General features: G+C 57.5%; 2 protein-coding genes across 2 annotated transcripts in view; one reads left to right on the top strand and one right to left on the bottom strand.

The window, feature by feature from the left end:
- Nucleotides 1-4123: 4123 nt before the first annotated feature.
- On the bottom strand, nt 4124-4753 carry VOLCADRAFT_82766 (uncharacterized protein). The gene has a single exon (XM_002954316.1). The coding sequence runs from the start codon at nt 4666-4668 to the stop codon at nt 4405-4407; it is 264 nt and encodes an 87-aa protein (XP_002954362.1). The 5' UTR covers nt 4669-4753; the 3' UTR covers nt 4124-4404.
- A 397-nt stretch (nt 4754-5150) lies between these two features.
- Nucleotides 5151-11892, top strand: part of VOLCADRAFT_95212 (uncharacterized protein) — a gene marked incomplete at both ends in the record, with an annotated part of 8746 nt that continues 2004 nt past the window's right edge. Inside the window, 12 exons of the mRNA XM_002954391.1 lie at nt 5151-5209; nt 5292-5341; nt 5431-5537; nt 5776-6459; nt 7099-7264; nt 7818-7965; nt 8360-8511; nt 8694-8872; nt 9339-9461; nt 10003-10160; nt 10466-10570; nt 11103-11331. Of these exons, the coding sequence (XP_002954437.1) occupies nt 5151-5209; nt 5292-5341; nt 5431-5537; nt 5776-6459; nt 7099-7264; nt 7818-7965; nt 8360-8511; nt 8694-8872; nt 9339-9461; nt 10003-10160; nt 10466-10570; nt 11103-11331 (2160 nt within the window). The remainder of the gene's footprint in view (nt 5210-5291; nt 5342-5430; nt 5538-5775; nt 6460-7098; nt 7265-7817; nt 7966-8359; nt 8512-8693; nt 8873-9338; nt 9462-10002; nt 10161-10465; nt 10571-11102; nt 11332-11892) is intronic.

The following is an 11892-nucleotide window of genomic DNA, read 5'->3' as shown; positions in this document are numbered from 1 at the left end:
GCCGTATTTGTACCCTCGTCCGCCAGCGTGGAGCCATCGGAGGAGTGGTTCGAGGAAAATAATGAATAGCACCGGCGAGAGCGTGTCCCCCTGTACTGTGCCTCGTTCGATCATTATTGGCGCTGTGTGGCCGTGTTCTGTCCGTATAGTGGTCCGCGCTTGGCTGTACAGGTCCCGTACGACATAGATGAGGTCCTCGGGTAGCCCTAGGTCGTACATGATCTGTAGCAGCAGGTCGTGGTTGATGGTGTTGAATGCCGAGGAGAAGTCGACGTATAGCAGGTAGAGATCTTTGCGTGTGAGCCCAGCATCCTCAATGACGTGGAGCAGGTTTTGGATTTGCCGTTCCGTGTTTCTGTACCGGAGGAACCCTTCTTGCGCCTCGCTAAACAACGCGAGTTCGGGAGCGACGTCCCCGATGGACACTGTGACGAGGCTAGTCCATAACTTATAAAGAGTGTTGGCGAGGGCAATGGGTCGCTTGTTGTTCAGGAGGAGCGCATCTCCTGCTTTTGGTAGAAGGACCGTAACGGATTCAGTCCATTGCTTTGGCGTGCGGGCCTGGGCCCACATGACTTTCAGGAGGTCGTGGATGGTGGACTGTAAGGCAGTGGGCAATGCTCTCAGTAGCTCGTTAGGTATCCCATCGGGCCCCGGTGTTTTATTGCGGGCCAGGTGTTGGACACACTTGTTAAAGTTAAAAGGGTCAGCGACGCTGCTAAGCAGGACGTGGTCCGCGGCCTGTTTCGGGCTGATCGCGTTTCATTTCAAACGTCTGAATCAACCCGTTGTCTTCCAGCCCGGAACTCGGACCGAAAGAAATTGCTCGTATGGAGTAGGCCATGATCGTATGAACCTAAGGTCACGATACGGCGAATAGCCGGAACAGAACGAAGTTCAGTGTAATATCCATACTGAAGCCAGTACGACAAGTACAACGAGTAACATCTTCGTCCAAGAACCCGCCTTCTCGCAACGAGAAGTCTACGCTTCTTGTCCTCATTGTTACACTGTGTTAACACTAAACGGACCACAGCAGCGATGCCACCGGGTCTGGCCCCAACCAACGCTGCCACCGTGCTGCCTATCTACCACCGTAGTTGCATCGACCACCACTCCGAACCGTGGCTTGCACCTCGATTACACTGCCCCGCTGATCGGCTTAGTATCCCCTCGGTTTTCCCTGCTGATCAGCTTAACCCCCTGCACCCTCCCCACTAATGACCGATGATTTCAAGTTGGACCAGTGGCCGGCCGTGACACTTAGGCACTCAACCACCGGACTCTTGAAAGCAACCGACTGTCTAGGTGCTACGGGGAATGTACCCTAGCGGGATGCGTGCCGTCACTGCTCACCACCGCGCCCTGTCCTCACGGACATATGCAAACTCGAAAACGGTGTTACTTTTCCACCGCCCCAGCTTTTGCACTTCTGCCCGGTCAGCGCCGCCTTGCACGAGGGCCGTGGCGCCCCCACAGTGTAGGGAGTGCGGGCACAAGTCGCACCACATGCCTGCCTCCACGCATAACGTCCGGAGCGTGTCGTGGAACTTGTGATAAGGCATAGCCTCGACCGTAGACGGGAGTGCCGCCACGACCTCCTCTAGGCAGTTGCGCCGGACGTTGACAGCATGCAGCAATGGGCCGACATCCTCTGCATCAGCTTCAACTCCGTTGCACCGCACCCACGTGCATGGTGTCCGCTGGTAGTGACCTGCTTCCAGCAGCTGCTCCAAAAGAAGCACCGGGCAGCATGGCCTGCCGATTCTGCCGATAGTCACAAAGGCTCCCTTGCAGTGCTGGTCGGTCTTGCTTTTGAATAAAAAGATCTCCATGTGATCTCCGTAGACGCGAAGCAGGTCAGTATGCACCAGCATGTGGCTTAGATTGTCAAAGCGGAGCAAACCGCAGAACGCGAGCACTGTGCCTGTGACGACCATTCTAGTGAGCAAGGGCACACCTTCGCAGATATGGTATTCCACCAGTTGTGACACTTCCGTCGGGGTTGCGACGTCTAAGTTCCTGGGGTTTGCCGACAGCGTCCGACGGGCGACTTCCCGGACTCCGTCCGACAGGCAACTTCCCGGACTCCGGCACACAAGGGATGTATGCATGGGGTAGGCAAACCTGCCAGCTCGTGAAAGCGGACACCGCCGTGCTGGCCCGATCCACTGCTTGGTGCCCCACTTTGCATCCTGTCACTCTTTTGTCAAGAATGCTGCAGCGACTATCCCGCTTGCGCCTAAAGGAGGTTCCCCCATGGAGGTGCAAAACGATGCCCATTTCCGGATAACTGGTTCGTACAGCCGCCACGTACTTGCTGCTTGGGTTAGATGTGCACTCTCAACCATAGCGTCCACCAGGGTGACTAGCTGCGGGTGTTGTGTCAGTATGCTGCCGTTCAGCATCTCCCACACTAGGGTCTTGATGTCCTCCCCTGCCAGTAGTCAGCGATGAATTGGGACCCGAACCGCGTACGGACAGTCGCGCAAAAAACCCACGTTAAGAGGTAGCACACCCCAGTTCGTGAGATGACCCTCGCCTTGGCGATCTAGGAACGAATCCGGGCGCCTCGGCAGCACCCAACATCCCCATACATGCGGTACGATGGCCGAAGGCCAATCTGGCGTCCGTCTTTCATGCATACGATAAAAGTCTTCACGGACACAGCGGGTGCCAGTACCCGTCAGTGCACAGTGTCATTTAGCGGTTGGGGCAGTTGGGTGGACTTACCGTCACAACCGAAAGCGGCAGGCCCTTGGTTAATAGACACTCGGGGCTTATCGTCCGGTTATCTCGAGCTGAATGCCGTGTTAAACGTGCTGAAAAGCATTAATAAGGATGGCCAATTAGTGAATCAACGGGTTTTGCTCCATACCGACAGCCAGGTCGCAGATAATGCATTGTGTAAGGGAGGCTCCATGTCCGACGCTATCCAGTCAATGTGCTTCCAGGTGTTTTGGTATTGCGTCGAGCATAACATCAACCTCGTCACCACGTGGATTCCGAGAGAGCAAAATGGCCTGGCGGACGATCTGTCCAAAAGGGACGATGCGTGTGACTGGAAGTTGCATCCAGAGGTGTTTGATTCCATCAATCAAGAGTGGGGACCTTAGGTTGACCTGTTTGCATCTGATCACAATTACCAGCTTCAACCATACTATACGTTTTTTCACACTCCGGGTACTTTGGGTGTTAATGCGTTTTCGTTGCCGTGGCCTCAGAGAACATGGTGTAACCCACCTTTCGCAGTGATGAGCCGGGTCTTGGCATACGCAGCGCTATGTCGCACCTCCATGACACTAATTGCACCTTTTTGGCCGGGGGCCATTTGGTGGCAGCACTCATCGAAAACGAGTTTGTTTTTCGATCATTTGTATGGGGATGTTGGGTGCTGCCGAGGCGCCCGGATTTGTTCCTAGATCGCCAAGGCGAGGGTCATCTCACGAACTGGGGTGTGCTAGCTCTTAACGTGGATTTTTCGCGCGACTGTGCGGTTCCGGTCCCAATTCATCGCTGACTACCGGCAGGAGTGTGGGAGACGCTGAACGGCAGCATACTGATGCAACACCTGCAGCTAGTCGCCCTGGTGGACGCTATGGTCGAGAGTGCACATCTAACCCGAGCGGCAAGTATGTGGCGGCTCTACGAACCAGTTATCCGGAAATGGGCGTCGTTTTGCACCTCCATGGGGGAACCTCCTTTAGGCGCAAGCAGGATAGTCGCTGCAGCATTCTTGACAAAAGTGCGGCAGGATGCAGCGGTGCGCAAAGTGGGGCACCAAGCAGTGGATCGGGCCAGCGTGGCGGTGTCCGCTTTTCACGAGCTGGCAGGTTTGCCTACCCCATGCATACATCCCTTGTGTGCCGGAGTCCGGGAAGTCGCCCATCGGACGCTGTCGGCAAACCCCAGGAACTTAGACGTCGCAACCCCGACGGAAGTGTCGCAACTGGTGGAATAAAATATCCGCGAAGGTGTGCCCTTGCTCACTAGAATGGTCGTCACAGGCGCAGTGCTCGCGTTCTGCGGTTTGCTCCGCTTTGACGATCTAAGCCACGTGCTGGTGCATACTGACCTGCTTCGCGTCTACGGAGATCGCGTGGAGATCTTTTTATGCCCCAATCACAATCTCACCGCCGACCAGCCTTTAGGTGGACGCGCCACCAGGCAACTCCCAGCAAAGTAATGTCGTACTCCGGAGAACCTTTGCCCCTTGGCTAACCTGGGCTCCAAGGTAACATGCCAACATACCTGCACCGAGTCATCTATTGTCGTCAATGTCACAAAGGCAATCCATACTGAAACGAGGTCAAGATGTCACCGCCATCACCGAAACCCTTCCTGTCGTCTAAAGTCAAGTCGTTGCACTAATATTATACCCGCTGCCTCTGAGGGCTTAGCCCCTTAACGTCCCGTTGTCTGTATAAGCGTAATGTTGTCGCCCTTCAACAGGATCCGGCCCAACGTCTTGCGGTTCTTGCGCTTCATTGACACCTCTTCTGCCTCATCCAGCACCAGGTTCATGTATTCGTCGAAGCCAATGATGCGGCCCTCTATTCGCAAGTCCGCCTGGTCGTAGAGCCAAATCTGCACCTTTTGTTTGCTCTGTAAGAAGCGAAACATCAGGTTGATGGGTTGGGTCATGATCTTTTGTATTTTCGTCGCCATCTTTGTCGCTTTCTACAAACTGGGCCGGCGGCCAGTAGTCTATTTGCAATACCTCTATCAGGAACAGATAACTCACAAAACACCAGGTAAACAAATATGAGTCCAAAGAAAAGCCTGCAAACTACGAGACGGATACAGTCTCGTGTATCTCGTGTATCAAGTCAAGCAGGGGTACGGCGGGTTCCAGGTTCAATGCACCCGAAAGCGGTACCATAATTGAACTGACAACTGCATGCAGAATACAAAGCTGCGCTTCTATGGAAGCTAGCAAGCTCCGAGCCGTAGAACTGGGGCTGCAGCTGTTGGTTTCGGGGTAACTTCCCCACAATAAGCTTTCTTGGTACAGGATTAAGCATGGGGCCGCCTGTGTAATGGGAAGAGATAATGAATAGCTGGATCTAGCGCAACGCTTTGTTTGGGAGAAGTCAACGAGTACATCGGACAAGGTAAAGAAAGCTAGTTGGAAAGGTTTTCAAGCTAAAATGGAGCTCGAAGACTTTGATGAAGATGGTGAATTCCGCACATCCCATCGACCCTCGCGGTAGGTTGCACCACAACTTTCCACCCTGACATGTCGCACTACAAGGGATCATTACCAACCCTCCCTCAACCCTGCTACGTAGATCTCCGCTGGTGACCCCACAAATGCAAAGTCGAAGTTCGTCAAGGAGGGGTGCGTTTAGTTACCTGACCCGTTCCCACAACTGCATTCCAGCACGACTGCACAGCATGGCACAGCCTCACTGCCCGTTTGCCCTGTAGGGAACACCGGCAACTTTGGCCTCGCCAACGAGGCTGCGGCTGATGCGGCCGTGGGTCTCGCAGCGGAGCTCCAGCGCCTCGACGTGCAGGGCCCTCCACAACGGCAGGTGGGTCCAACGGCGGTGCAAGGCCGGGTTGGATGGTGCGTCTCGGTCCGTTGGTGCCGGCGTATGGGCAAGCCACCGTGTCCGCTGTCCACCTCGCGCTCTGCAGGCCAGTCGTGTCCCTGTCTTGGCTCTGTTCTGACCCACACGTCCCGGCAGCTTTTCAAAAAAACTATGCCGCGGCCGCCACCACCAACCCTTTTTCCCCTCCCCTGCCAACCCCCTCACCGGCTTGCACCAGTCCGCCGACGGCTTCGGACTTGAAGCGGACGCGGTCCGTTCCCAGCCATCAGCCGGCCGCATAGCACCCTTAGGCCCACCGCTGCCCTCACGGACACTTAGCCGCTCAGGCGCACCCCTCGCACCCCTGGGCAGCAGCGGCAGTCTGGGGCCGCCTCGCACAGGTCCAGGCCTATCCCCCCTTCGCTCGCAACGTACCCTTCAAGACCCGGGCGCATTTGGGCTAGCGGCCGAGGCCGCCGAGCGAGATATTACGGATCCAGCTGATCCGATACCGGGGCCCACCGGTCTGGGCCTGCCGGCAAGCCGGCCGCCGCCGCAGTCCGCGTTTGGGCTCTCCAGCGAGGTCGAGCTTCGCAGCGCGCTGCCGCCGTCGCGTCAGCAGCCCCTCCCGCCTTCACCGCTTCGACCGTCGCCGTTGCCGTCGCCGTCACCATCTCAGCGGCGGTATATGGAGGGCGAGTACGGCTTGGAACGCGACGTTCAGGACGCCGTGTCGCGGCCGCCATCGCGGCGGCCGTCTGGTGGATATGGCCTCGCCGGGGAAGTGGCAAGCGCTGCCGGGGAGCTGGCGACAAGGGGGCCGTCGCCACCGCCACTGCCATTGCCGCCACTGCCGCCACCACCACTACCACCACCTCAACAAGGACGCTACGGGTTGGAGGAGGAAGTTGAAGCCGCGGAAGTGGCGGCGCCAATGTTAGCGGCGGGGTCCATAATGCCGGGATCTTTTGTGCATGCCGGCGGTCATGCGCTTGCCGCGCAGCTACAGCTGCAACAACAGCAGCAGCTGCAGCAGGGTGAGGGCTACGGCCTGGAGAGCGACATCCGAAGCCAGCAACAGCAGCTGACGCAGGTACGAACCGGGTGGGGGTGCCGGTGGGGCTTACTGGGGTGCTTACTGCCAGAAACGCAATGCACCGGATAGTGGCCCCCCAGGGGTCCTATCCGGGTCCTCTACTTCTCGCCGTTCTCGCCGTTCTGGTCATTTGAACTGCCCGGAGGGTGGTGGCGCTGATAGGGTATCCTGCTGGAGGGCTTTTACATTTGCTGGAGGGCTTGCATGCGCCTTGTTTCCTTCCCAGCCGTTCTCATGCACATACGTCTTTCTCCCTTTTCCCATCATCACAATTACCGCCAACACCATTACCCCCAACACCACAACATCATTTTCTGCTATGTGGCGGTATACCTCGACAGAAAATATATGGGACCCGGGCGCCGAGTCCGGGTGTTCTTCCCAAACCTACCTACTACCCCTCTCCCAACGCGACTGCGGCCCCCTCACTCCCCCTCTCCCGCCCTCGTTCCGTCCCCTCGGCAGCTCTGGTCTCGTCCTCTGGACGGCACGGTGTCCCTGGAGCAGCTGTCCCAGCAACTTGCTGCAGTACCGGACGAGCAGCGCTGGCTCCATTTGGAGGCTCGTCAGGCTGAACGAATAATGATGGACCTGGCTAAGCAGGGCACCGTGCCCAAGGTGGTCGACCTGAGTGAGTGACCAGCAGCTGGGGCGGGGCGGGGGGACGGGGGGGTTCGGGGGGGGCGCCAGGGGCTTAGTTTGATTTGGGACTGACTTGGGTTGGCTTGACTGGCAGACTGGCAGGCAGGAGATGCGGGATGGGGAATCATACGCAAGAAAGAGGAAACAGATTCAGACATGAGCTGCCTGACTGCCGGAAGGCGTCCAAGGTTGTAAGAAACTGCCCCCAGTGAGTCCTAAGCGATGATGATGAAGTCACTGAGCCATGGTTCAGGAAGTAAATAGAGGTGAAGGGGGGAGGGGGGCCGTGGTGGATTGAAGGAAAAGGTCGCGGCAGGGGGTTGTCCGCAGAGAAGTGTGGCACGAGGTGTGGCAGCTGAGGCACCGGCGGGGGTGGTAGCCTGGTAGAGGCGCGGGGCACAGAAGTTACACAGCAAACAAATGGCTGCTCCTCAAAGAATGGCCCCCCAAAAAAACAAAAATGCCATTTCTCCCTTCCCACCCTTTCTATATACACACACACACACATGCGCTGCGCGTTCCCTCTCAACCCCCCTTACCAGAGGATGTTCGCCACAAGTTGATCGAGGCCAGCAACCCGCCGCGCCTGGCCTACCTGGCCGCCTTGGAGCGAGCCGCAGCTGACAAGCGGTTGCCGCCCAACTGCCGACCATCCCTGCTACAAGCCAAACTAAAGAGCGGCCAGAACCGGTATGTACGTTGAGTTGAAAGGGACATTTTGGTGTTGCTGGTGTTTGGGTGTTAGGAGGGAAGCCACCACCATCTTTTTCCTCCGCCTCTACCTTCTACCCTGTCTGTCACTTTTTTCTTCCCTCTTTTTTTCTTTGCGCCGGTCTGTGCCGGTCCCACTCCCGCTTTCCATCCGCATCGCCCCCCGAGTAAGGTCTAACCCTCCTTGTCAAGCCTCCTTCTCCTCCCCCACCCCCACCCCGCTGCTACATGGCGCTGCGTGCTGTGAGTTCCCTTTGCTGCGCCGTGCTGAGCTCTCCTGTCCATGTGCGGTGAACCGGTGAACCATGCCATGTGCTGTGTGTTCCATCACGCTATCCACCACGTGCTATGCCTTTCATTTCGCGCCATGCAGGTTACGCAAGCTGCTGGACCCGGTACTGGACCCGGGCGGTCAGGGCTTTGTGGACTTCAACTACCGGCCCGACGGGGCGCTACTGCCAGAGAACAGCCGCGTGTGGCAGTTCGGGTTGTCGCTGGTGCAGGCGGACGGGGTGGGCAAGACGGGTGAGCAAGACCATATATGCGTGGTGGCATGTGTGTATATATGTATGTATGCATGCATGTGTTTGCTGTGGTTGAAGTATCAGTACATGTGTTTTGTTTACCTTAAACCCCTCGCACCATATTTTTTTACCATACACCTCCCACCCCCCCGACCCCCATCTCACCTCAACCTCCGCATCAAGGCCTCCAGCGCTCGCGGCTGCCATGCCTCTTCATCGCCCGATTGGCGCTGTTCGACCGCCGCGCTAATCGCTTCCTGGGCAACGTGCTGGGTCTGCGACCCGAGGCCGTGTCACAGTACGACAAGCGCTGGGAGTTTAACCCAGAGGAACGGGTTATCGTGCGGTGCGGCTGCGTGCAGGTGTGCAGGTGTACGTGTATGTGTGGAGGGGGAGTTTGGGGTTCTTGCTGGGGTCTTGTCCCCGTGTTCTGGTTCCCTGTCACCCCTCCCGCGAGCCACTTTTTCCTCTTCCCCCCTTTGTACCTCCTCTCTCCTAGGCGGAGAGGATGGCAGATAGTAGTAGTAGTAGTAGTAGTAGTAGTAGTAGTAGTAGTAGTAGTAGTAGTAGGTAGTAGTAGTAGTAGGTATTACAGCGAGAGCCCCCCGGATAGACCCCAAGGGTATAAATACCCGAGCAGCAGAAGGGTGGTAGAGGGCCATCGGGGGCCACAACGGACTCCCGTACAGTGCACTGCACTACTGGGAAAGGACACGTGCTGCTTAAACCCTGTTTCCTTACTGGCCCCTCGCCTCCCTCCCTCCCTTCCCTGTAAACTCCCCACCTCCATTCCCGACCCCGCACGCACCGATACACACCGGGCTGCAGTCCGACCCGCAAGCGGGAACGCGGCTGGTGACGGAGGACGCACTGTCCGTGTTCGTGGAGTTCAGCATCTCGTACAGGCTTTCCGTACCAGACACCATCAACATGCCGCAGAACGAACAGAAGGTCCGTCAGTGTCGTCCGTAGAAAGGAAAAAGGAAAAAAAAGAAACGAGAACGAAAACTTTACACTGAACGCTCCTCTACCTCCTCACCTTTGCCTTCATCACCACCCGCATGACGGCCGCCCCGGCATCACCATCGACTTGACAGCAATGACAACATCACAACATCCGACCCTCCACTGAAAAAAAATACTTTTCTTCATTCCGACCATCGCAAAAACGTTTGTTGGCGCCGCTTCAACTCCGTGGCGCTACAACCTCCCCTCCTCCCCCCGGCCTTCTTTGTTATACATGTTATACCATATTTCCCACCAACCATGTTTCCCTCCAACGACATCGTATTCCCCTCTGCTGCGCCCTCTTAACCCCGCTCCCCCGTCGGCGCCTTCTCTTCCCTAATATGTGATCCATTATCCATTATCCCGCCCTCCGCCCCGATCCCTCTGCCCATTCTGGGGTTTGCATTGTCAATTTTTCCTCTTTCTCACCTTCCGCCTTTCTTCCTCTCTCGCATACCCGCCCGCCCGCCCGTCCTGCCGCCAGTGTTCCCAACTCCTGGATGAGATCACCACGTGCTGGGCCATGATCAGCTTCAAAAAGTGCACCTCTCTGACCCGGGAGGTGGAGATCTCCGTACCGCTGTACTACGGGTCCATATACGACCCCAAGCCGATGGCGGCATTCTACGCAGAGAAGCGCAGGTCGGCTGCCGGTGGTAGAGGGGAGTTGGGTTGGACTGGGTTCGGTTTGTGTGCGGGGTGGGCGTGGCGGGGGGGTGGGGCGGGGTAAGGTGGTAGGGATGGGATTTTGCTGTGTGGTACGTATGTACGCGTATGTGACAAACGGTTGGGCGGATGGCTGGACGTGATGGCGCGGGAGACTTTCGGGAGGCGTAGAGTGCATGGCTTGTTGCCTTCTTCCCCTCCCTGATTGTTGCCTTCTTCCCCTCCCTGCAACCCTCTCTTCCCCTTCTCTCCCTCCCCTCCCTCCCTCCCTCCTCCCGCAGCAAGTCCTCCTTCTGGAGCACCGCCCTCAAGCCCCGGGAGAGCCCCGTACTGCAGTTCCGAGTGGGGCCGCTAAACACGGGGAAGCCGCCACTGGTGCCGCACGCGTGAGTCCCAGGAGGGTAAAGAAAAGGAAAGTCAGAAAAAGTGACAGGCGGGCGCAAGGCACAAGGCCCTGTGTCGGCTCTGATCTTTCCCTCGTTCGAATGAGTATTAAGAAGGTGTTGGCGCGTTGTGGTGTTTGGTGTTGGCGTTGGTGCTGGTGATGCTGGTGCTACTGCCAGCCGACACGGACCGTACTGTACTGAAGCGCCCCGACCCCGTACTTCTTAATACCCCTCCGCTCTACAAAACGTATATCAATACGTATATTACCTGCCCTCTCCCCCCCTGAAACCTCCCGCCCAAACCCCAACCCCCTTACCCCGTCCCCCCGGCCTGCCTGCCTCCCTCCCTCCCAACGTGCTTCCCTAGCTCCTCCCCCTTCTCCCCGACCCCCCAACACCCTCCCCTTTATCCCCCACCCCCACATTTGTCTTCTCCTGGACTATATCCGTCTATCTCTGGTATATCTGCTCCAATTGCCAGTGGTCCATCTTATCTTATCCCACCCCGCCTCCCGCCCTAACTCCCTGGCAGCTACATGCCGCCCACCATGCTGGCGACCCACGACCTGGGCACTGCCCTCGCCGCCTACCGCATGAGCCTGTCACTGACGTTGGCGCGGCAGGGCGGCCCCTTCGTGTCCGCCGCCGACCCTGTGCTGGCTGGCTTCCCCCCGCTGCTGTCCGACCACCACCTGCTGGCGGAGTTCCTGACCCGGTGGCGGGACCTCACACACAAGATGACGGCCGTGCTGGACGCGGATGTGAGTTGGGTGGCAGTGGTGATGGTGCTGGTGCTGCAGCTGTTGGTTATTATTGTCGTGTTTGTGATTGCGTTTTTGTTGTTTTTTTGTTGCTGCTGCTGTCTTGAAGGATGTGTTGGTGGTGGTGGTGGTGGTGGTGGCGGTGGCGGTGGTGGTGGTGGTGGTGGTGGTGGTGGTTTGTCGGTACAGAGGATTTGTGAAGGGAACCCAATCGGGTCGGGCGTGTGCCGCACGTGACGGACAATGGGCACTGTGTTGGGCGACGGATGTGTGTGTGTGTGTGTGTGCAGGAAGTGGAGGGAAGAGTGTGCATGTGTGCGTATGTGCACATGTGTGTATGTGTTTGTGTTATAGCCGTTAGGGTGTGGGGCGGGAGCTGCTTGGGGTTCGTTTTTGCTTTTAGGGGATTTAGAGGAAGAAAAGGGAGGTTGGCGTCAGGGAATGGCTTTCTGTTTTCGGGCAGTTGCGACGAGGACTGTCCGCCGCCTCCCGGCAAAATACACACGAACATCTCCGTGTTCTGTTCCCCCCTTCCTCCCCCCCCCCCCTTCCTCCCTCCCC

Source organism: Volvox carteri (genome assembly GCF_000143455.1).
Source record: "Volvox carteri f. nagariensis unplaced genomic scaffold VOLCAscaffold_42, whole genome shotgun sequence".
Classification (NCBI taxonomy): Eukaryota; Viridiplantae; Chlorophyta; class Chlorophyceae; order Chlamydomonadales; family Volvocaceae; genus Volvox; species Volvox carteri.
The sequence above is the reverse complement of the archived record's forward strand: the minus strand, read 5'-3'. Positions and strand labels throughout refer to the sequence as shown.